The following is a 25547-nucleotide window of genomic DNA, read 5'->3' as shown; positions in this document are numbered from 1 at the left end:
CACTGCAGGGCAATCCAACAACTCATTGGAAAGGAGCTCAGGAACTGTGGGTGGACAAGAGCCAGACAAACAATGGGGATTTTGGTGTCACCACACATCAAAATCAGCGTTTTTCCAACTTTCATGATTGTTATACACTGTAAGTTATACCTGGGGATCCAGAACATACTCTCATACACATCCATCTGAAAGAAACATTCTGTGAAAGAATGTTTGACCTCATTATGAGAAATTCACTTTAGTATTTTCTATTCTGCTTCATTAAAAATTCACTTTTACTTCATTTTTTTGTTTACATTTCAATACTCTTTTTTTTTTTTGACTTTTTTAAAAGTTAAATTTATTTAATTGGAGGCTAATTACAATATTGTATTTGTTTTGCCATACATCAACAAGAATCCGCCACGGGTGTACACGTGTTCCTCATCCTGAACCCCCCTCCCCATTTTACTTTATTTAAAAAATAAATTCAGCCTTAAAAGGAAGGAAATTCTGATATATACTACACTATGGACAGACCTGTAAGATATTATACCAAGTGCTGTAAGCCAATCCCAAAAGGACTATACTGTATGGTTCCACTTATATGAGTTCTGTAGAGACATAAAGCAGAATGTTTGGTTGCCAGGGGCAACTTCAGGATGGAGGAATAAGAAATAAGTGTTTAATGGGTACAGAGTCTCAGTTTGGGAGGATGAAGTTTTGGAGCTAGACGCTGATGATGGCTGCACAACAATTGTGGTTGTGCTGAGTATCACTGAACTGTACACTGAAAATGGTTAAAATGGTAAATTTTATATTTATTTTACCACAATAAAATAAAAAAAATAATTCTGGGATATACTGCTGCATCGATTTTTTAATCTATTGGATGAAACTCTCAATTAGAAAAACACTGGCCTGTGTGATGGAATTGGATGACATCTTACCCAAGGGAGAGCAGAGTGAAAGATGGCGATGGGCAGGGGCACAGAGGAGAGTCCTGAGGGCTTGCCTGCACAGAGGGGCTGGAGAGAGGAGACCTGGCGTGGGAGCTGAGGCTGCAGAGAGGTGGGGGTGGAGGAGAGTGAGGAGACGGAGGTGCGAGAGGAAACTAGGCAAAGTGATCCCTGGCTGGGAGTGGGCAACTGTGACGCGCACTGTGGAGGGATCCGTGCGAAAGGGCCTGCAGTTTTGGCAATGGAGCAAGGGCGGTTTGGGTGTGAACACTGGGAACATTATGTATTCATAGGATCTACTGATCTATAAATTCATAAAGTTTACCCATATTCTAGAATGTGCTATGCTGTGCTTAGTCGCTGAGTTGTGTCCAACTCTTTGAGACCCAATGGACTGTAGCCCGCCAGGCTCCTGGGGGTGTGGAAAGCATCTCTACCTTTAAACTCTCTGCTGCTCCAAATCCCCTTTGTTAGTGCAAAAATCTTAACATAAACTCACATCACTGGAGTGTTCAGTTCAGTTCAGTTCAGTTCAGTCACCCAGTCATGTCTGACTCTTTGCAACCCCATGAACCGCAGCATGCCAGGCCTCCCTGTCCATCACCAACTCCCGGAGTTCACCCAAACTCATGTCCATCCAGTTGGTGATGCCATCCAGCCATCTCATCCTCTGTCGTCCCCTTCTCCTCCTGCCCCCAATCCCTCCCAGCATCAGAGTCTTTTCCAGTGAGTCAACTCTTTGCATGAGGTGGCCGAAGTATTGAAGTTTCAGCTTTAGCATAAGTCCTTCCAATGAACACCCAGGACTGATCTCTTTTAGGATGGACTGGTTGGATCTCCTTGCAGTCCAAGGGACTCTCAAGAGTCTTCTCCAACACCACAGTTCAAAAGCATCAATTCTTCAGCACTCAGCTTTCTTCACAGTCCAACTCTCACATCCATACATGACCATTGGAAAAACCATAGCCTTGACTAGACAGACCTTTGATGACAAAGTAATGTCTCTGCTTTTTAATATGGTGTCTAGGTTGGTCATAACTTTCCTTCCAAGGAGTAAGCATCTTTTAATTTCATGGCTGCAATCACCATCTGCTGTGATTTCGGAGCCCAGAAAAATAAAGTCTGACACTGTTTCCACTGTTTCCCCATCTATTTGCCATGAAGTGATGGGACTGGATGCCATGATCTTCGTTTTCTGAATGTTGAGTTTTAAGCCAACTTTTTCATTCTTCTCTTTCACTTTCATCAAGAGGCTCTTTAGTTTTTCTTCACTTTCTGCCCTAAGGGTGGTGTCATCTGCATATTTGAGGTTATTGATATTTCTCCTGGCAATCTTGATTCCAGCTTGTGCTTCCTCCAGCCCAGCATTTCTCATGAGGTACTCTGCATACTGGAGTGTTAAAGACTTCAATTACTTAAGTTTTAGCAGAGGGGTAGCAAAAGAGCAATTACTGTTTTTTTTTTTTTTTAAGGTAGAAAGGATACTGTGTGATCTGGTGGCAACCTGCTGTTTAAACTTAATCTCAGAGGAGGACCAGGTAGACATGGGCCTTAATGCCCTCCTTCAGTGTCTCTCAGGAGCTTTATCATTCTCCATAAAGAATGTGAACATTTTTGTTAGATTTATCTCTAGATGCATAGTTTATAATGCTACTGTAAAAAATCTTTAAAAAATTATATTTTCTGTCCATTTGTAGCTAGTGTAAAGAAATTAATTTGATTTCAGTGTATATTGTTTTTATAAAACAGCAAGCTTGAGGATAATAATAATAATCAACACATAATGATAGTAATTTATTTGTAGAGTCTTCTGGGATCTCTATGTAGACATTTTCTTCTTTCGTTGCAACCCTTTTACCTTAATTCACTTATCTTACTGTGCTGGCTAGAACCTTTGATAGCATGTTCAATAAATATGTCATAGTGAATATCTTGGCTTTAATCCTGATTTTTTTTTTCTTAAAATTTATTTTTAAAGAGTAGCATTATTGAAATATAGTCATAAAATCCACCCATCTATGAATTCATAAACTTTATCCATTTGAAGTGTACAATTAAATGGCTTTTGGTATGTTTGAACAGTTATGCATCCCTCATGCCAGTCAATTTTAGAACATTTTCCTTAAACCCCCAAAGAAACACTGTACCTCTTAGCCATCACCCCGTAGTATTCCCATACCTCCCATCTCTAGACATGAATAAATACACTAATCTGTCTCTTTAGATTTGTCTGTCCTAGACATTTCATGTGAATGGAAACATACAATGTGTGGTCTTGTGTACCTGACATCTTTCACTAAGCATATTTTCAACGTTCATCTGTGTTGGAGCGTATATCAGTACTTCATTTCTTTTTTTAATTTTTATTTTATATTGGAGTAGAGTTGATGGCACCCCACTCTAGTACTGTTGCCCGGAAAATCCCATGGATGGAGGAGCCTGGTAGGCTGCAGTCCGTGGGGTCGCTAAGAGTCAGACACGACTGAGCGACTTCACTTTCACTTTCCACTTTCATGCATTGGAGAAGGAAATGGCAACCCACTCCAGTGTTCTTGCCTGGAGAATCCCATGGACGGGGAAGCCTGGTAGGCTGCAGTCCATGGGGTTGCACAGAGTCAGACACGACTGAAGCGACTTAGCAGCAGCAGCAGAGTTGATTAGCAATGTTGTGTTAGTTTCAGGTGTATAGCAAAGTATTCATTATACATATACATGTATTTAGCCTTTTTTCAAGTTCTTTTCCCATTAAGGTTATTACAAAATATTGAGCAGAGTTCCCTATGCTATACAATAGGTCCTTATTGGTTATCTATTTTAAATATAAATCAGTATGTATATGGCAATCCCAAATCAGTACTTCATTTGTTTATTGGTGAATAATATTCAACTTACAGATATACCATATTTTGTTTATCCATTAATGATGGACTTTCACATTTTTGCTAGTGCTCATTTTTTGCTATTGCACATTTGCTATTGAACATATTACTATTGCAATTTGCTGTTGCACATTTTTGCTATTTTGCTCATGGTATATGGCTGCCATGAGCATGGTACCATGGCTGTACATGTTTTTCTGTGGATGTGTGTTTTCGTTTCTCTTGGGTATACAAGTGGAATTGTTGAGTCATATGGCAACCCACTCCATATTTTTGCTTAGAAAATTCCACGGACAGAGGAGCCTGGTGGCTACAGTCCAGAAGGTCACACAGTGTCGGACAAGACTGAGTACACACACACAACACACAGCGTGGTAACAAGTGGAATTGTTAGGTCACATGGTAACTCTATGTTTCATCATTTGAAGAATTGTCAGACTGTTTTCTGAAATAGTGACACCATTTTACACTCCTTCCAGCAGGGTATGAGGAGTCCAGTTTCACCACATTCTTGGAAACACTTGTTATTATCTTTTTGATCATAGTCATCTCAGTGGTTTTGAAGTGGTATTTCATTATGGGTTTGATTTTGTGTTTTCATGATGGCTGGGGATGTGGAGCATTCTTTCCTGTGGTTATTATTAGCTGTATGTATTCTTTGGAGAAATGTCTATTCAGATTCTTTGCCCATTTTTAAATGGGATGGTGTGTCTTTTCATTATTGGGTTGTAAGCGTCCCAAATATAAATGCCTTGTCAGATATACGATTTGAAAACCATTTCACTCATTTTATGGGTTCTCTTTTGCTTTCTTGATAATGTCCTTGACAGCATGAATGTTGTAATTCTGATGAACTCCAATTCACCTGCTTTTTTCATTGGTTGCTTGTGTTTTGGGTGTCATATCCAAGAAACCATTGCCTATTTGCAATATCAAGTGTCACAAAGATTTACCCCTATGGTTTCTTCTAAGAGGGTTGTTTTTTAATAGCTTGTTCTCTTACTTTGAGGTCTTAGATCCATTTTGAATTAATGTTTCTATGTGGTGTCATGAATCCTGCTTTTAAGGGGAATAACAGTGAAGTGTCACCATTGCATCCGTCCGCTTAGTTTTGTTTTGTTTTGTTCGTTGTCGTAGTTTTTTGTTTGTTTTGTTTCCTCTAGTAAGGAAAAGAAGGTTCCCTCATGGAATATGCTAAAAAGTGCTGTTGTTGTGTTTGAATATTAATTTTAATCAGTTGCTTTTTCTACATCTATTGGACTTTTTCTCCTTTACTCTTTTAAAAAGTGCTTTGACTTACTTACTTATATGACTGCACCCCACCTTGGTTGCGGCATGCAGGATCTTTAGTTGTGGCATGAGAATTCTTAGTTGTTGCATGTGGGATCTAGTTCCCTGAACAGGGGTTGAACTTTGGTTCCCTGCATTGGAAGTGCAGAGTCTTGGCCACTGGACCACCAGAGAAGTCCCTCCTTTACTTTTTTGATGTGACTGTTGTTGTTTAATCTCCTAGTCATATCCAACTCTTTTGCGACCCCATGGACTGTAGCCTGCCGACCTCCTCTGTCCATGGGATTTCATTGTGTTAATAGACATTAAACTAGAATTTTAGAGACAAACACAGCTTGTTTGTGGTACATTATTTGTTTCATACAATTTGAGATTTTGTTGACTAATATTTTTATTTAAGATGTTGGATCTCATGCTCTTGAATGATGCTGCTGCTGCTGCTAAGTCGCTTCAGTTGTGTCCCACTCTGTGCGACCCCATGGACGGCAGCCCACCAGGCTCCCCCGTCCCTGGGATTCTCCAGGCAAGAACACTGAAGTGGGCTGCCATTTCCTTCTCCAATGCATGAAAGTGAAAAGGGAAAGTGAAGTCGCTCAGTCATGTCCGACTCTTCGTGACCCCATGGACTGCAGCCTACCAGGTTCCTCCGTCCGTGGGATTTTCTAGGCAAGAGTACTGGAGTGGGGTGCCATCGCCTTCTCCATCTTGAATGATAGTGGCATGCAATTTTTAAAATGCTATCTTTGTCTAGTTTTAAAACCAGTCTTGTCAAACGAGTTGGGATGCTTCCTCTTTATCTATTTTCTGGGAACGGTTTATGCAAGTTTCATATCTGTTTTCTGAAAGCTTGGTAGAATTCACGTGTACAGCCATCAGCACCTAATATTTTCCTTGTGGGAAGACTCTAAATTACCAATTTTGTCTCTTTAATGGTTCAAGGCTATTCAGGTTTTTATATTTCTTCATTCACTTATTGGTAAATTATAGTTTTCCAGAAAAATTTAAAAAATGTTCAGATTTATTTGCACAAAGTTCATAATATTCTCTGTTACATCTCAGGTTTTGGTTCCTTTTCTATTCCTAACGTTGTTTCTTTTTTCTATTTTTAAATGATCTTTATTAAATGACTGATTTTGGGCTTTGTTGATTTTTCTCTTGTAACTTTCCTATCGAATTCATTAATATTTTTTTTGCTTTGGTTTTATTCTCATATTATTTTTCTAGCGTCTTAAGTTGGATGCTCATCTTTGTAATTTTCAGTCAGTCGAACTTGGGTCTCCCGCATAGCAGGCAGATTCTTTACCATCTGAAATGCCCCTTTCAGTCTTAAGTATTTTCCAATGTAAGCTTTTTAGGTTATAATATTTCCTCTAAATAACTCTGTAGTTAAATTTCTGTGATTTGGGATGATGATGATGATGACAACAATTCAGAATTGTCTTAGATTTACAATGTGCCACACACCAGTCTAAGCACTTTATATGTTACCGCTCTGAATTCTAACAACAAATAATAGATACGATCACTACTGTCATTTTATAGGTGAGGTAACTGAGGCACAGTGACGTTAAGTAATTTGTTCCTAGTCATATAGCTCCTTTTCGTTACCTTGAAGTATTTTAATTATCTTGAATTCCAAATATTTTCTAATTTCTCTCGTGATTTATTTATATTTGCTCATAAAGTTTGGAGAAGGGATAAGCTACCCACTTCAGTATTTCTGGGCTTCCCTGGTGGCTCAGCTGGTAAAGAATCCTCCTTCAGTGCGGAAGACCTGGGTTCAATCCCTGGGTTGGGAAGATCCCCTGGAGAAGGGAAAGGCTACTCTAGTATTCTGGCCTGGAGAATTCCATGGGCTGTATGGTCCATGGGATCGCAAAGAGTCGGACATGACTGGATTCTTTCCTGCTCATAAATTTAGAAGTTTTTAAAAGTTCCAGATTCTTTCTTTACATACTTTTTTGAATTTTTAACCCAAATGAATTGTGATGTGATGTTTATAAGGCTGATTCCTTGAAATTTGTTGAGATTTTCTTTGTGGTCTAGTATGTGGTTGATTTTCATAAATATTATTTGTGTACTTGAAAAAAATGTGATTCTCACCTTGCTAGGTACAGTATCCTTACATATCTTTTCAATCACGTGGTTTTTAATTTTTTAGTCTTCTGTATCCTCACTGGTTTTGTTTGTTTTTAGTTTTTTGGTTCACTTGTTCTGTCGATTTCTGAAAGATACATGTTGAAAATTTCCTCCATGATAGTGGATTTATTAGTTTCTCCTTATCAACTTACCAGGCTTTACGTTAAACATTTTGAAGTGATGCTATTGGATGCATGCTAGTTTAGTATGCATACTAGTGAACTGAATCTTTTATTAAAATGTAGGGAGTTTCTTTGTTTTTAGTAATGTTTTGATCCTTCAGTTCGATGTTGTCTGAAATGAATATAGTGAGGCAGTTTTCATTTGGCTAGTATTTGCTTGTCACATCTCTCTTTATCCTTTTTTTCCCCAACATTTTCATGTCTTTCATTCCATGTCTCTGTAACCAGCATATAGCTACAGTTTTTATATTTAGTTTGACAGCCTTTATCTTTTACTTGGGTAGTATAGTGTATCTACATTTATTGTGATTACTGATGAATAGCATAGGATGTTAGAATATTATTTCTACCATTATATTTTGTGTTTTTTATGTGTTCTTCTTTACTTTCTTTTCCTACCTTGATTTTGAATTGTTTGTGTTTTCCTGGCTGAAGGAGGAGGTTTCTAAGAAGAATCTTTATCTTGGGTAGCCCCTGTTGCCGTTGCAAGGGAAGCATGGATCACGGGGATTGACCAATGCTGCTAGGACTGCTGCTGTTTCTGGAACTCATCTACAGCTTTTTTCCTTGCCAGATCATTCATCCATTTAAGAAGGAGTTTTATACATATTGTGAATATATGAATATATATATATATATATATATATATATATAGGGACTTCCCTCGTGGCTCAGTTGGTAAAGAATCTGCCTGCAATGCAGGAGACCCGGGTTCGATTCCTGGGTTGGGAAGATCCCCTGGAGAAGGAAATGGCAACCCACTCCAGTATTCTTGCCTGGAGAATCCCACGAACAGAGGAGCCTGGCGGGCTCTGGCATCCATGGGGTTGCAAGAGTTGGACATGACTTGGCGACTAAACCACCACCACCATATATATATTAGGTGTATTTTAGGCTGCAGTCCATGGGGTCACTGAGGGTCGGACACAACTGAGCGACTTCACTTTCACTTTTCACTCTCACGCATTGGAGAAGGAAATGGCAACCCACTCCAGTATTCTTGCCTGGAGAATCCCAGGGACAGGGGAGCCTGGTGGGCTGCCGTCTATGGGGTCGCACAGAGTTGGACACGACTGAAGCCACTTAGCAGCAGTAGCAGCAGCATTTTGTAATGGGAGATGTTGTAGATTGGGGTCCCTGGAAAGAAGACTCTTTGCCAGAGATTTGAATACAGGATGTTTATTCAGATGTGTTCTGGGATCAACACCTAAAGAAGGAAGAAGGACCAAGGAGCTGCAGAGTGTTCCCTGAGTTGAGGCTTCCTCAGGGTGAGGAGGCTGGGCCTTTGTACCTTTAGGTTGAATTTTTAGTCACTGGATGCAGATGCTTCTGGAAGAGAGTGTGGTCTTGGCCAAGTTGGCTCTCTTTATATGGGGTGATTCCCAGAGGAAACTGAGAGTTGGGGGCTGTCAGCTCTTGGTACCCCAGCAGGTCAGGAGGAAATCCTTCATTCCTGAAGGGGCACTCGCCACAGAGGGGTTTTCAGCATGCCGTTTTGCCAGAAATAGAAACTCTAGAATTTCTCCATCCCCTATGGCCTCTCCAAACAAAAGTATCACCCCCATGATCAACCTGTGCCTGAAGCCCCACTCTTTTTTTTTTTTTAAAGAACAGAGTTGCCCAGTATAGCATAGACAGAACAATCTGCCCTGCAGGTCCCAAAAGGATCAGCTGAAAGAGAGTAGGGGATCACCCGACTCTTAAAGGAGACCATTGCTCCTGCCAGCCAAGGGTCTTTCACACATCACATCTGTCCTGACTCTGCAACTTTATACCAACTTTTCCCTGTCTGCTGTGCCCTCCCAGTTATCTCTCTGCCAGTCACAATCCTGCTTCTCCTTCTGTTCTTGGCCCACAGTGTGCGTCCCTGCTCTGAATTCATAGCACCTGTGCTAGCTGTACTCAGCACAGACTCCCCAGAGCTACCCTGGTGCCTTCTATGTGATAGCACAGCAGGCAGGACCCTAGACTGGGCCTGCCTTATCCTGCCCGGTGTAGACAGGACTCTTCCATACTCTTTCCTCCAGCCTTCCTCTTTCCTGCACCTTGAGGGTACAGATCTGGGCTGCCTGCATATGGCTTGTGCAGGTCTGAGATTTGAGGATATGAAATTGGGTCAAGGAAAGGTACAGCCTGACTTTATGCTGTATCTCAAGTATGCATTCGAAGGCTCTCACCGCTGATCCCACACTCCCCCTCAGTTCAGTTCAGTTCAGTTGCTCAGTAGTGTCCGACTCTTTGTGACCCCATGAACTGCAGCACGCCAGGCCTCCCTGTCCATCACCAACTCCCGGAGTCCACCCAAACTCATGTCCATCGAGTCAGTGATGCCATCAAGCCACCTCATCCTCTGTGATCCCCTTCTCCTCCTGCCCCCAATCCCTCCCAGCATCAGAGTCTTTTCCAATGAGTCAACTCTTTGCATGAGGTGGCCGAAATATTGGAGTTTCAGCTTTAGCATCAGTCTTTCCAAAGAACACCCAGGACTGATCTCCTTTAGGATGGACTTGTTGGATCTCCTTGCAGTCCAAGGCACTCTCAAGAGTCTTCTCCAACACCACAGTTCAAAAGCATCAATTCTTCGGCTCTCAGCTTTCTTCACAGTCCAATTCTCACATCCATACATGACTACTGGAAAAACCATAGCCTTGACTAGACGGACCTTCGTTGGCAAAGTAATGTCTCTGCTTTTCAATATGCTATCTAGGTTGGTCATAACTTTCCTTCCAAGGAGCAAGCGTCTTTTAATTTCATGGCTGAAGTCACAGTCTGCAGTGATTTTGGAGCCCAAAAAAATAAAGTCTGACACTGTTTCCACTGTTTCCCCGTCTATTTCCCATGAAGTGATGGGACTGGATGCCATGATCTTCGTTTTCTGAATGTTGAGCTTTAAGCCAACTTTTTCACTCTCCACTTTCACTTTCATCAAGAGGCTTTTTAGTTCCTCTTCACTCTCTGCCATAAGGGTGGTGTCATCTGCATATCTGAGGTTATTGATATTTCTCCTGGCAATCTTGATTCCAGCTTGTGCTTCTTCCAGTCCAGCGTTTCTCATGATGTACCCTGCATATAAGTTAAATAAGCAGGGTGACAATATACAGCCTTGCTGCTGCTATGTCACTTCAGTCATGTCTGACTCTGTGCAACCCCATAGACAGCAGCCCACCAGGCTCCCCCGTCCCTGGGATTCTCCAGGCAAGAATACTGGAGTGGGTTGCCATTTCCTTCTCCAATGCATGAAAGTGAAAAGTGAAAGTGAAGTCGCTCAGTCGTGTTCGACTCTTAGTGACCCCATGGACTGCAGCCTACCAGGCTCCTCCATCCATGGGATTTTCCAAGCAAGAGTACTGGAGTGGGGTGCCATACAGCCTTGACGTACTCCTGTTCCTATTTGGAACCAGTCTGTTGTTCCATGTCCAGTTCTAACTATTGCTTCCTGACCTGCATATAGGTTTCTCAAAGGACAAAGCCTTGTTCACTGGAGAAACAGGCATGACCCCCAAGAGGTGGGGATGACAGGACTGGAGGATCTACCTGGGGTGCTTCTGGAGGGGAAGAGTGCCTTGTGGGGATGGAGTGGAGCTGGCGGGTACCCTCAGGATGGGGAAGGGGCTGAGCTGTTCACCACCCTGGGTTTGTGCTTTGCTGGCAGAACAGCTACAGTCTTGCTGATCAGAGCAAGTTTTGATGGGGCTCCTGCTGTAGGGCTGGGACTAGGGGGAGGCAAGCAAGGCACCCAGGGGACAAAGTTAATGGAACTCCCTCTCCGGTGTCCACTCTGCCCTTGTATCAGCTAGAGGGTGGGGCCTCCTGGATCTTGTGCCCTGGCCCTGGGCTCTCTGTGCCCAGCCTGCACAAGCTGCTGGGTGTTAGGGAGCTTCTTGTCCTTTGCCCGGCGTCCCTCAGGGGCACAGTGCTGCCCTCTCACAGCTCGCTCTTGATCATCTCTCTACTTTTTTTCCCTTTTGATATTTGTGCTTTCCAGGCAAATTTCACCTCTTAGAGGTTTCTCCTCTTTGACTTATTCAGGCTCGTTCACTTCTCATCTAATAATCTCTCATCCAGTAATTCTCTCAATTAGCTCTTCACTCGATGTGTGGGAACCCCCTCCACATACATACACTACAGGTGATGGATTCATCGGGCAATAATATAAATTATTAGCATTCATTACGGGCTCATGAGCCAGGCTCTAACCTAAGCAGATAATCCTAAAGAAGGATTATCTCATTCAATCCTCACATTAGTCCTGTTAAACAGATACAGTCATCCTCATTTAATACACAGAGAGGATGAGTAAGTGGTATAGGTTCGCAGTTTGTAAGACCCTTGAAAGAGATATTTCATTCATTTCTGAATTCATAGGACCTGGCATAAAGCCTGACATTAATTGCTGAATGAATGATGCACACAAAGGGAATCCTCAACTTTTTCCCCAATAATCAATGAACATCCACTAAACATTCAGGTGTATGCTGGTGGAAAGGTTAGGTTACTAAAGAATCATCAGCTATGTTACATGTCCTTAAGGAACTTACAGAACACTGAAAGAGACAAGCATGAAAAATAGGTAAGACTGTGTATAAACAAATTAGTCGTGTGGCATAGACTATAAATCTTGTAGATTTCAGAGGAGACAGCAATCAGGGTGGTGAGTGGCCAGGTGGGACCCGAGGTGGGCTTGGAGAGCTTTGTGGGTTTCAGAGACTGGATTTAGGGTGACTCTGGGGGACAGGCTGTGGTGTTGAGTCTGGAGGAGCAGGTGATGGTTCTGTGAGATCAATAGCCTCTCTGATCCCAGTTTAGTCTTATGCAGTATGAGTGGGAGGCCAAGGTACTCTTGTCTCTTCCCACCCTGATGACACTGGCCACTGGCCAGGCTTTGCTAGTCCCTCTGGGAGGGGCCCACAGGTCCTGCCAAGGCTCTGGACTGTGGGGGGATGGACATGAGGCAGGTAAGCCAGAGGTGTGTGTGGGGTGCTGTGCATAGAGGGGGCTGGGGTTATTGGGAGGGGAAAAGAAGAACAAAATCCACAGATGCTTAGGTTCCTTAGAGTCAGCCCTCTGTACCCTGGGGTTTCACAGTCACTGCTTTAATCAACCATGGATGTGGAACCCACCAATGTGAACTGTACCACAGTCTGGGGGCTCACACAACAAAATGTTATTATCACACGGTTATGGTGGCTGAAGTCTGAGATCAAGGCATTGGTAGGGTCTGAGGGCTGTGAAGGAGAATCTGCTCCCCACCACCCCCTAGCTTCTGGTGGTTTGGGGGTAGTTTTCGACACTCTGGCTTGTAGACCTCTGCCTTCATCTTAACAGGGTTTTCTCCCTGCGTACATGTCTGTGTCCCTTTCTTTATAAAAACACCAGACTTACTGGATTAGGGGTCCATCATACTCCAGTGTGACCTCATCTTTTAAAATGTTTTAATTGTTTACTTATTTGGCTGTGCCAGGGCTTAGCTGTGGCACACAGGATCTTCAGTCTTCCTTGCAGCAGGATCTTTAGTGGTGGCATGTGAACTCTTAGTTATGACATGTGGGATCTAGCAGCCTCACCAGGAATGGAACCCAGGCCCCCTGCACTGGGAGCGGAGTCTTACCCACTGGACCCCGAGGGACATCCCCAGTTCTTACCACTGGACCACCAAGGAAGTCCCCACATGACCTCATCATAATTTATCTAATTACATCTGCAACGACCCTATTTCCAAATAAGGTCACCCTGGGATTGGACTTCAGTATCTGATTTTCTTGCTATGGGGAGAGGGGACCCAATTCAACCCATAAGAGTCAAAGGACCTAATAGGAGACAAGGCCGGGGAAGGCATGACTTGATCGGCGTTTAGCTGGACTGGGTTCCAGAGGTTTGGGGAACAGTGTGGGGGGGTGGGCGCTAACATAGGAGGCACCTGCTCACATAGACTCTGGGCCTGTCCTAGGATGGAGAAAGTAGAACTAGTGGGAGCTCTTGACACAGAGTGGTTGGAATGAATGCTAGGATGAGTGTTTGAAGGGACCTTCCCCCCATATCCACATCACTCCTCTGCTGTCCCAGGAGGGAAGGGGTCTCCACTCTGCTAGCTGTGGTGCTCTGTCTGCAGTCTGGGCGCTGGAGGAAGCTGGAAGGCTGGTGTGGGTGCCTCCTGTGGACCCCATGCTCCTCCTAAAGGTGGCCCCCACCGTGGAATAAACGTTGAGCAGATATTTAGCCAAGAGTAGTTGGAAGAGGTGTGAGACTTGGATGGCCTTGGGTGCCCGCTCTTGTGAGTCTGGAGCTGAGAGTGGAGGTCTGGAAGGCCAGGCCAGGGAGCAGACTGTTTGGAGGTTGACTGGGGGAGCCCAGCGTCTCTGTGGTGCAAGGCTTGATGGGGGTGTGAGGTTGCCCCCGAGTTGTACCTGGAGCTCCTCTGGTTCCTCTCTCTGGACCCTCCCCTGGCTAGTGCCCCCATGCGCACCCTCTCCTGTCCCCGCCTGAGCACTGGCTGAACCTGGACTCCCCTGGGCCACTCCTTAGCCAGAGGCCTCCGCAGAACCATGAACGTTCCCAGCATCCGGGAGGCTCTTGGGCACCAGGGGCCTTTCAAGGAGGCCAGCCCTCTGCCATCTGTCCGCAGACCCCCGCTCACTCCAGTGCCCGAGACTTGCTCCACTAGCTTTCTCTCTTCCCACCTGCAGGTGGAGAGTGTGGGGGGGTTGCCAATGGAGCAACCCTTGCCCTCATTCCCAGCAGGCTGCCACCTGCACCATCTTCTCTGTTGCCCCCAATGAAAGGCCCCCACGGGCAACTGGGGGATGAACCCACCTCTCTTTTCCCCTGAGGTTCTTCTCATTCCGGGTGAAAGTTACCATCAGGGAATAATGTGAGTCACTAGTGAGTCAGGATGGAGACCAGGCAAGGAAGTACGTGGAACCTGGTAATTATGCCCATTCATCCTCCTGCAAAGGCTTCCCAGCTGGCAGGCACTTCCGCTGTGAGCTGGGTGGGAAGGGTCCACACCTTCTCTGAGGGGGTCTTCCTGACTACCAATCCCAGCTCTTCTTGTAGACCTGGGGATGGCGGAGGACTGTGAGAGGTGGGAGAGGGCAATCTGTGTGCCCCAGGAGGACCAAACCCCCAGAATCCTGGGGGCCCACCAGAGGTGTTTGCTCAGAAGAGATCCCTGGTCACCTCCCTTGCAGATGACTTTGAGGGGCCACAGAAAGGTGGACTGTATCACCTGCTGCCTGCCCTAGACTCCTTGCCAGCCCCAGAACAAGCCATGGGACTCATGCTTCAGGCCGCTGCAGGTGCCAGGCCTTTTCTGGGCCATTCTTCTCTGGGATCCACCTGTTCCCTCATCGCTTCCTACCCTGCTGAGATGTCACCTTCTCCGGGAGGAGACCACAGTCTGTGGAGCAGCCCCTCGCCCCCAACTCCTTTTCCCTCTTGCTATCCTTTATTTTTTCCACAGCACTTTTCACCATCTGACACATTACATGTTATGTTGCCTGTTAGATTATCTGTCTCACTGTAGTCAAAATGAAGTGTTGCTGGGGCAAGACCTTGCTAATTTCTTCTCTGTTGAACCCCAGCCAGGCATGACTGTTCAACAAATATAGAACAATAAAATAAATATTTGATATATATACATTTATAATGGAATAAAAATAGCGTGAATGGATAAAGGAAAGATATCCTGTCAGCTGTGACGTACAACATAAGTACTTTGCTGATTCATAACAGAAGAGTGGTTATACATTTTATTTGAGAAGCTTGGTGTGAACGAAATGGCTCATTTCCTCACTTTTCCTTTAATTAAAAAAAAATAGACTAAACTGTATCCATCAGCTGGTGGGAAATCTAGTCTGTTTAGTCTACTGAGGTGCCTTCCTTTCGCCTTTGAATGGTCGTGTGGGGATCCTGGAGGCTTGTGTGGAACGAAACAGTTGCAGGGCTCCCCAGGCCAACCCCCACCTCAGGCAGTCCAGTCACTGCTCCCTGGAAGCTTCTGAAAGTCTGGATCCAGCCTCCCAAGGTGCTCCAATAAGCAGTCTTTCTGAGGCCCTCAGTCCGTGTAGAGGGGAATGTGAAGACCCCGCACTGGAGACATCGTGGGCTTCTGGCACTTGAGGAATCTTCCACTCAGCCATGGTCTCACCCACCCATCCCCAGAGCCAAAGGCCCGCCCGCCGCCCTCTGGGTCGGTGTCGCACAGTTTCTTCAGGGAACTGTGAAGCTTTCAGTCCTCACCACCCACATGGCCCTAGAGTAAGAGGTTGAAAAAGCCAGGTTACCTTTTTGGAATGGAGGAGCGAGAACGCACATGAATAATTCAATAGATTAGCCTCCCACGAAAGTTAAGAACTGACGTTTTGTGAATGATTTTCTTCTTTTTTTTCCCAAATAGAGCTGACTCAAGGTTATCTTGTCATAACAGCAGCTCAGTCATTTGCATTCCTAATATACGCTTTGTCTGGAGGGAGGGAAAGGGCAGCTGCAGGCCAGGCTCAGGAGCTGCACGCCCTGGCCTTCCCCTGTGGCTGCCTTTTGTGATGGTGAGTGTGTCTGCTGCACAGGAGGCAGAGGCTGAGGGTTGTTGCTGACCCAGCCCCCAAGATGGAAGATCCCAAGTCATGCTGAGTCCTGGCACAGCATCCAGCATTTTGGTGGTTGAACTGGGAGTCAAGGCTCTGGCTCCCAGGCCTGGCTTTGCCTCCAGCTGGCTGAGAGGTAACTTCCCGTGCTCTGCCTCAGTTTCCTCAGCTGAGATGGGCGGCACACACTCTGTCTCCCTCTTTGGACTAGGGTCAGCTTCAAACAGAGGATGTAAGTCAGGGCCACCACTGGGGATTCCCCAGGCTGTGAGTAGCTCACAGCAGGGAGTATTTGGTCTACACAGCATTTAAAAATTGGCAAATTAAAAATAGAAGTCTGGCTATCCAGCATCTCTTGGAAGGATGAACAAAATGGCAACATAAGGCTCGTCTTCCCACATGGCAGCAGTGGGCTGGGGCTCAGGGCACCTACCTGGGCAGGTGTAGCGTGAGATAACCCCTGGTCCCTGCTGCCTTTGCTTCATTCACTCAGTTCATTCACCGTCTTCTTCCTTGGAGAACTTTGCTCTGTGGTGGAAGTAAAACACTTTGTGGGAACGTAAAGTATCGGTTGTTTTGTCCAGGGTGTGTCCAGGTGAAATGGCCCAAGGCCCAAGGAGAGTGAAGACAATGATTGGTTAAGGGAGAGGAAGGGTGTTATGGGACTATTCATCACTTTAGAGGTCAATGTCAGGGAATGAGAGTGGCCCTTCTGGCCAGCACAGGGTCTCTCGTTGGGTAAAGGCGTCACGTTCTTAGTGGGCCCACTAGCTTGAGATCAAGTTGACTCAAGAAAAAGAGGTGGATTTGGTTCTGTTCTTGGTCAAGATCGCAGTTAAGAAGGGCTTAAAAGCTGAGCTAAAGCTCAACTGCTGCAGCCGCTTCTGGCTGCTGATCCCTAGGCACCGATCCTCACCGGACCCTGGGCTGTCCAGATGGGGTTGGGGGAGGACAAAGGGCCACAGGCTGGTGACCCCCACAGCAGGTCACCGGGCGCTGAGGGGCTTGGGTGGCAGCAGTTACTCAGGAGAAAGGCATGAAACTCTGGAGCGGCTCCTTCTCTCAAATCTCAGCTTGAAAAAACCTCCCCGGCTTGGTTTTCCCAGTTTTTCCTTTCTGTGTTCGCGCCAGCTCTCTTCAATCCCTTCTGTTCATGCAGCATGAAAAGAGTTACCAGAAGGCTTTTTCACCTGCTTTTTCTCACTTGACAAAGTCCAAGTGTTATTTACTGAGGACCTACTGGGTGCCTCCAAAGGTCTACAAAGTCATCTGTGATCTCTGTATTGCTCAGAGTCTACATTATTTCTGTGATTATTAGATAATACATGTTTGTCTTAGAGCTTATGGAAAGGACAGCAAAGTATAAATAAGCAGGGGAAAAAATTCCCTCATCATACCACACTCAGTGACATATTAGTTTTAGGGAATGTTTTCTCCTCGACTTTGCTCTAAGCACTGCTTTTGTAAAAGAAATGAGATCATAGTGAACGTGTATTCTATTTATTAATTTTTTGCTTACGTTAATGATTTCCCTGCACCATTTAAAATGACTTCATAGACATAATATTTTGGGGCCCATGTGGCCACATGTCATTTAGCACCGTAGTTCCTTAGCCTCTCCCCAGTGCTGGGTATTTAGGATGTTTCCTGATTAATAAAAGACCCCAGACAACTGTCTGTCTGGTTCAAAGCCCTTTGATCTGTCAACAAAAATTCAATTAACCATCAAGTTAAGAAGGAAAAAAGGGAATTTTGTTCCAGCCAAACGGAAGATTATAACCTGGGAAGCAGAATCACAGAAAGCTCTGAGAACTGTTCCACCTTTTAGGAGTCGAAGTCACAGACATATGCATTAAAAAAAAAATTTATGTATTTTAATTGGAGGTTAATTACTTTACAATGTGGTGGTTTTTGCCGTACATTGACATGAATCAGCCATGGGTGTACATGTGTCCCCCCATCCCGAAGCCCCCTCCCACCTCCCTCCCCATCCCATCCCTCTGGGTTGGCCCAGTGCACCGGCTTTGAGTGCCCTGTTTCATGCATCAGACTTGGACTGGTCATCTATTTCACATAAGACATACAGATTTTTGAGATAAAGGATTTTGCATCAGAACGACATACTGATATTTTCCATAAAGTTCACCAAGGGTGCATAGTCCAGGTGACACGCACCAAGGGAGTAGCAAGTCAGCATGACCCGCTACAGAGCTGGGAAAGAGCACTCTTGTTTTGAGAAGTTACATTGCTAGCATCAGAATAAAGAAAAAGACAACAACAATCTTTCCGGTTGAGCAGGCACTCCCATCTTACAGGAGCTCTGTCTGCACATTAATGCAGACGAAGCCTGCTCATCAGGGAGGGAGAAGGCCCAAACCACAGAGAGATAATTTTATATTTAACTTTTCTTGTCCTGCCTTAAAATATAAATTTTATTTCATCAGATCAAAGTTGGATCATTTCCTAAGGATCAGTTTCTAGAAGGGGTATCATGGGGACTGAATGTATAAACACTCTTAAACCCTTTGATACATCTTCCCAAGTTCTTTTCCAGAAATGTGGATGACACCAATGACCAGCCCTAGGTATTAACATTACATTTATCTTGTCAACTTGATAGGTTAATAAAAAAGGATTGCTTTAATTTCATTTGCATGTACTTTGGTTATTAGGGGCTTCGCTGGTGGCTGAGACGGTAAAGAATCTGCCTGCAATCCGGGAGACTTGGGTTTGATCCCTGGGTCAGGAAAATCCCCTGAGGAAGGGAATGGCAACCCACTCCAGTATCCTTGCCTGGGAAATCTCGTGGACAGGGGAGCCTCGTGGGCTACAGTCTATAGGGTCACACAGAGTTGGACACGACTGAGTGACTTACACTTTCACACACTTGGTTACTAGTGAGGTTAAACCCACACCACAGTTTACCTAGATTTTGCGTGTATAAGATTCAAAAAGCAGAAAAGGCTATGGATCTGGAGAGTAAGACTTCTTCTCAGCTGGTGCTCCAACAGCTTTCTTGTCTTCTCTGGCAGAGAACACAGAGTGACATGTGTTTCAATTGTGTTATTAGAGTTAAGCTGTAGGTTATTAGACTTAAGTTTATGTTATTAGATTTAAGCTCTTACATGTGTGTTCACATTTACATATCTGCTTTTGTGGGCTGTTTATATCCTTAGGTTGAGGATTATTTCTCCTTTTGACAGGTGAGGAAACTGAGGCTTCAGGAGGTAAAAATGCCAAGAGTCACATGATTGCAAAAGGGAGTGGGCTCTGGGGGCATCTCTACTCAGGAATCTTTGGAGGCAGCAACGGGGCAGCTGCAGGCACAGGTGACGGAGAGGCTCTGGGAGTGCCTTCTTATCCAGCAATGTCTCCCTTATCAAACTTTTGCTGCTGCCTGAAATCCCACCAAAGGCAGGCCCGCAGCCTGGCCAGTCCGGTTTCTGACACCTGGGAAAGGCAGTTTCTGTGGCGAGCACTGCACAGGACATGGGCCAAGCCCTGGCCCTGCATCCTCGGCTCTGCTTTTCCAGTGCCCTCACCCCCAACCCCACGCCCTGGCCTGTGGCCCTTCAAATCCAGCCTCTCCATGCCTAGTGCCCACTACTAATGGTCCTCCAATTATATATCCTACAACTCATCTCTTGGCGTGAAAGTTAGAAACACCTGCTACCACCCCAGGAAGGTTGGACCCAGTGAGCCATCTGGAGTGTGCCCTCTGCCCCTGCTCCCCGAATACCTTGCTTCTTCCTCTTTCCTGGGACGTGAAAACCTCCTGCTCTAATTTTCGCCAAGGATCCTGGAATTTTAGAACCTAAAGCTGCCTGAGTCAGCCCCCTTTTCCCCACTCCACTTGCTTCAGGGCTCTTGGGGAAGACTACTTTACACCTGGTTTACAGGCAAGTCTATAAAGGGCTGTTCAGTTCAGTTCAGTTCAGTTCAGTCACTCAGTCGTATCCGACTCTTTGCCACCCCATGGACTGCAGCACACCAGGCCTCCCTGTCCATCACCAACTCCCAGAGTTTACTCCAGCTTTTGCCTATTGAGTTGAGATGCCATCCAACCATCTCATCCTCTGTCGTCCCCTTCTCCTCCCACCTTCAATCTTTCCCAGCATCAGGGTCTTTTCAAATGAGTCAGCTCTTCGCATCAGGTGGCCAAAGGATTGGAGTTTCAGCTTCAGCATCAGTGCTTCCAGTGAACACCCAGGTCTATAAAGGACTATCTGCCTGTAGGGATGACATACAAAGAGCAGGTGCAGAGGACCAGCGACTCAGGGCAGAATGTGTGGTGCTGAAGGGGTCGTGAGAGAGAGTTAGAGTTGAGCTGACAGAGCTGGGGCTCAAGGAGAAGAAGGCTTTTCAGCTGGACTTTGAACTTTGGGTGGGAGTCAGGTAAATGGGAGATGGGATGAGGTTGAGTGGGAATGCCCAGGGCAAAGGCTTGAGAGTCCAAATGCCCTGGTGGGTCACGAGGCTGAGGTTTCCCTGGGCTGCAGGTCAAGCTGCAGGGCAGCTGCTGGAAGGGCCCCTGAGTTGAGGGTTTGGAACTTGTCCTTTGGCAGTGGGGATTCTTGGAAGGTTCTGGAACAGAGGAGGTGGCTGCTGGCATGGTCATTAGGAAGCAGCTCTGAGAGAGTGTCAGGGTACATGGAGACCAGAGATGAACTTGGAGGCAGCTGGCTTCCATGCTCTACTGACCTGAGGAATGTAGAAAAGACAGTGACTCCGGTCTCCGCCTGCAGAGCCCGAGGAGGCCACGGCTGGAAGCATGTATATTTTTAATCCAGTCCATATATTTTAATAACCCTTCATAATTTTGGGGGGATATTATTAATGCTCAAAATACTTCAAGCTAAGCTTCAGCAGTACGTGAATTGAGAACTTCCAGATGTACAAACTGGATTTAGAAAGGGCAGAGCAACCAGAGATCAAATTGGCAACATCTGCTGAATCATAGGAAAATCAAGGGAATTCCAGAAAAACATCTACTTCTGCTTCATTGACTACACTAAAGCTTTTGACTGTGCAGATCACAGCAAACTGTAGAAATCTTCCTGACCCAGGAATCAAACTGGGGTCTACCTGCATTGCAGGAAGATTCTTTCCTAACTGAGCTATCAGTGAATGGCCCTTCTGTGTCACAGTTCCTGCTAAAATATAGTAAGTGATGTTTTCTTAGTAGTTTGTCACTTCTGCAACCCTGGGAGGGACTGTCTTGGGAAGGGACAGCCTGTCTCAGCAGCCAGTCTGGGCAAGAGAGTGGCGGTGTTGCTGGCTGACCCACTTGGTGGAGGACATGAGTCTTGCTGGCTGGACTCTTTCTAAGGAGCCTGTGAGTTTTCTAGCTGGCTGCTGGGCTGGGAATTGCTTGAATGTGCTTGTGAATCGGCTAATTTGCAAAATTTCGGGTGGAAATACTAGTTTTCTTGGCCAATAGGTATTCTGGTACAGACTTTTAGGTTGGTTTTTAGAGTCAGAAGGTGCTATATTTAAATCTTAGGTTGGCCACTTGATAGCCTTGTAACCTTGGGCGAGTTCCCAAACCTCTCTGAGCTAAACATTTCATCAACCGTAAATGCAGAGAATGGGACTTGCCACATGAAGCTGTTGTAGGAGCGGAGAGCATGTATGTGAAGGGCTCACAAAATGTTTCCCCTCCTAATAAACCAAATCCAAATTCTTTCTAAGAAATACCTAATAATATTTCCTCAAAATATTTCTTTGAAAGGAAACATAACCCCTTCAAATCAATAAACAAGTAAATGAATAGTTTATTTTATAGATGCTTACAATGCATTTATAAATGTATATGTGATGTTGTTTACTCACTACTGCTACTGCTAAGTCACTTCAGTCGTGTCCGACTCTGTGTGACCCCATAGACGGCAGCCCACCAGGCTTCCCCGTCCCTGGGATTCTCCAGGCAAGAACACTGGAGTGGGTTGCCATTTCCTTCTCCAATGCGTGAAAGTGAAGTCGCTTAGTCGTGTCCAACTCTATCGACCCCATGGACTGCAGCCCACCAGGCTCCTCCGTCCATGGGATTTTCTAGGCAAAAGTACTGGAGTGGGGTGCCATTGCCTTCTCCGTTAGTCACTAAGTCATATCCAACTCTTTGCGACCCCATGGACCATAGCCCACCAGGCTCATGGGATTTCCCAGACAAGAATACTAGAGTGAGTTGCCATTTCCCTCTCCAGAGGATTTTCCTGACCCAAGGATTGAACCTGAGTCTTCTGCTTGGAAGGCGGATTCTTTACCACTGAGCCACCATGGAAGCCCGAATATGTGATGGGTTTATAGAAGTATGCAATATTTGTATTGTGGATAGATAAGTATATAAAGGAACTTCTCCTATGGTCCAGTGGCCAATACTCTGAGCTCCCAAGGCAGGGGGCCTGGGTTCAATCCCTGGTCAGAAACTAGATCCCACATGTCGCATCTAAGACCTGATACAGCCAAATAAATAAATAAATATTTGGGCTTCCCTGGTGGCTCAGACAGTAAAGCATCTGTCTGCAATGTGCGAGACCATTTTATACCATTTTATACAGTCCATGGGGTCGCAAAGAGTCGGACACGACTGAGCAACTTCACTGGTTGAAGAATATAAAGATCTCGAGCCAGAACAAGTGCAATGCTGCTGCTGTTCCCTGAACACGCTAGAAACTGAAGGGCACTTTGCTGCAGCTTCAGGCTCTGTCCTGCGAGTTGTGCCTGTTCTGCCCCCAGTTCCGCTCTGCTGTGGAGGCAGAGAGAATCCGAGTCACTCGGCAAAGCATCCACTGAGCATCTCACGTGTGTGGCCCTTCTGCTCACAGGGCCCCGAGGGCCTCTTCCGCCCAGCGTCTGGCTGGAAACCAGGCTGACTCACAGGCAGGAGGCAACCTGTCTTGCCATCGAGGACACAGCTCAGTCCGGTGATTGAGGACACAGCTCAGCCTGGTGATACTTCCGGTCAAGCACTTTGGAGATGTCGAGACCGCTCTCCTGACTCGAAAGATAGGAACAGAGGCCAAGAGAGACGTGGAGACTTCACTGGGGTCACTCAGCTCATTAGTGGCTGGTCCGGGTGGACCAGAGCCCAGCTCTGACCACCATCCCTGCCCCATTCCCCTTAGCAGAGGCTGTTTATTAAAGGGCTTTATTTTTAGGGGTTTAAGAGTTTTATTTTTGTTTGTTTGTTTTATTCTCCACTTTCACAGTGAAGTTTATCCCATGTGCCAGAGTCTTTGATGGGACTTGAATATTCACATTTGAGGGCAAAGCCAGCCTCTAGGAGGTGCACTGGAGCTCAGTGTGGTGGGCAGGGGTTCCCTACAGGGGACATTTGGCAATGTCTGGAGACAGTTTTGGTCATCACGGCAGGAGGGTGGGGCAGGAGGTACTGCGGGCCTCGGAGGGTAGAAACCAGGGATGCCGCTTACCAGGGGTGCACAGAACACCCCCCAACAAGCACTGTGCCGCCCCAAATGGCAGCAGTGCCAGACCGAGCCACCCTGGTGATGGGGCGGCAGCACCCTTTGGTCTGTAGCCTTCTCTTTGGACCTGGGCAGGTTCTCTCCGAGAAACCCAGCCATGGCCAAAGTTTTGGGGCAGCGTGGCTGGGACCAGGCGTACACAGTAAGCCTCTTTTCAGCTCTGCCCAGCTGTTTTCAGCCTAGTATCTCCCTGCATGAGGCCAGCAGCGCAGAGCTCCTCTGGGTCAAGCCTCCTGCCATCTGTCTGTCTTGGGGGCAGATAGAGGGCCCAGCCTGCTTGGGCTTAAGGCAGGGGCCCTGGGGGCATGGAGGTGGGTAGTAGCTAATGTTCCTTATGAACCTAAAGCAATTTTCCTGCCTGCCACTCCATTTTGCACCCTTACCTTCTGCGGCCCCAGCACCGCACCTTCCAAAGCTTTCTAGATCTGTGTCTGGAGAATAGATTTGCTTCTTACAAGCAGTAAGGGCTCCTCTCTCTGACCTAAGGCAAGTGACCCCTCTGCTTTTGCTCTTCCAGAATGTTGTCTCTGGCCCCCTTCTATGCCTCCTCTCCGCAGGCCCTTATTATGCCTTTGCTGCATTTCAGTCAGGCTCGGGGAGGGAGCGAAGAGAACCAGGTGTGTTGAGTTCATCTCTTAAACAGGAGGCCTGTCCTTATGTGTTGGAAAACTAGATTTCCTTAAAAACTCTGCTGTGTGTCTGGCCTCTGAGGAAGGTGAAGAGCTGAGGAGCTGGAGCGAGTTGCTAGAGGCGGCATTGAAGGATGCACCAGATGGGGTAGAGGAGCTTGGTGACCTAGATCTCACTAAGCCTCAGTGTCTCTGCATGCATGATGACGCGTAACCCTGGCCTGCCTGTCCAGGTGAACTGAGGGCACGGATGTGGACCAGCAGAGAACCCTGTAAAGGACTCTGGTTTATTATGGTTGTCCTTCTGGATGGACAGCACTCTCGTCTCCATTAGGCGTGGTCAAGGCAATGTGTCACGTGGCACACGCTGGACTGCGGCTCCCTGGTGACGGGCTTACCCAGCACGTGAGCATGAGTACCGACTACCTCGTTCTCTTGCCAGAGGCCTCCAGTTTGGTTGGCAGAGTGGTGACCAGTTAGCCAATTGGACGGGGCTCTTTAATGTCACGGACGACCCGACAGTGCAGAGCGGCAGTGACTCCAGTTCCAGGTACAGACCCCCGGTGAACAACCAGGGAGCGGGGGGAAGCTCTTCTTGGGGCGACCCTGCAGCCTCTGCCCCTCCGGGCTGCCCTCAGGGAAGAAGCAGTTTCAGTGCAATGGCCCAGAGCTCACCCTGGCATCTGACCTGGGCTGCTTAGATAGGAGGGTGAGGGCCAGGACCCAGCCAGAGCAAAGCAGGGACTTGCCACCCCTCTCTTGGAATGAGGGTTTGGGGCGATGGAGTGGGAGTCTGGGTCTCCAGCCTCCATTTGAGGTTGGGGAAATATTCCACCCCTCCTGGAAGGATTTTGGGGTGTGTAGGTATGTGTCAGGGTGACATCAGGGTGGGCAAAGACCATTGGTTTCCTGCTCCTCTGAAATCCACAGAACAGGCTGTCCCTACTCTGCCCAGCCTTGGCTGGGCTGACCTTGGCTGTACTAAGTTGCTCAGTCATGTCCAACCCTATGGACAGTAGCCCACCAGGCTCCTCTGTCCATGGGATTCTCCAGGCAAGAATACTGGAGTGGGTTGCCTTTTCCTCCTCCAGAGGATCTTCTCAAACCAGGGGTCGAACCCACATCTCTTGTGTCTCCTGCGTTGGCAGACAGTCTCTTTACCACTAGTGCCACCTGGGAAGCCCTTGACCTTGGTTGGGAAGAACCATTTTCACCAAGATATGATACTGAGAACTGACATTTATGCCATCACATGGTTATTTCTTCTTGATCTGCTGTAGTGTTTGGAGCTAAAATCAGTAATGAGGGGCATTCTGTATATCCAGGAGAAGGAACTATTTGTAGAACAAATGAAAATGGAGTGTTCTCAGGTGGAGCACACTCATTGTGGGTAGGGTCGGGGTGGGGTGCGGCGGGGGTGGTCA

At 46.4% G+C, this 25547-nt stretch overlaps 1 protein-coding gene across 2 annotated transcripts in view; it reads left to right on the top strand.

Annotated features, from left to right (window-relative positions):
* The window catches only part of ST8SIA5 (ST8 alpha-N-acetyl-neuraminide alpha-2,8-sialyltransferase 5), a 78030-nt gene that overhangs the window by 5704 nt on the left and 46779 nt on the right, over window positions 1-25547 (top strand). Inside the window, exon 2 of one of the 2 annotated variants that reach the window (XM_024984187.2) lies at window positions 24566-24673. Coding sequence (XP_024839955.1) covers window positions 24566-24673 — 108 coding nt within the window. 2 annotated transcript variants of the gene reach the window in all.

This window comes from Bos taurus, chromosome 24, assembly GCF_002263795.3.
Source record: "Bos taurus isolate L1 Dominette 01449 registration number 42190680 breed Hereford chromosome 24, ARS-UCD2.0, whole genome shotgun sequence".
NCBI lineage: Eukaryota > Metazoa > Chordata > Mammalia > Artiodactyla > Bovidae > Bos > Bos taurus.
The sequence above is the reverse complement of the archived record's forward strand: the minus strand, read 5'-3'. Positions and strand labels throughout refer to the sequence as shown.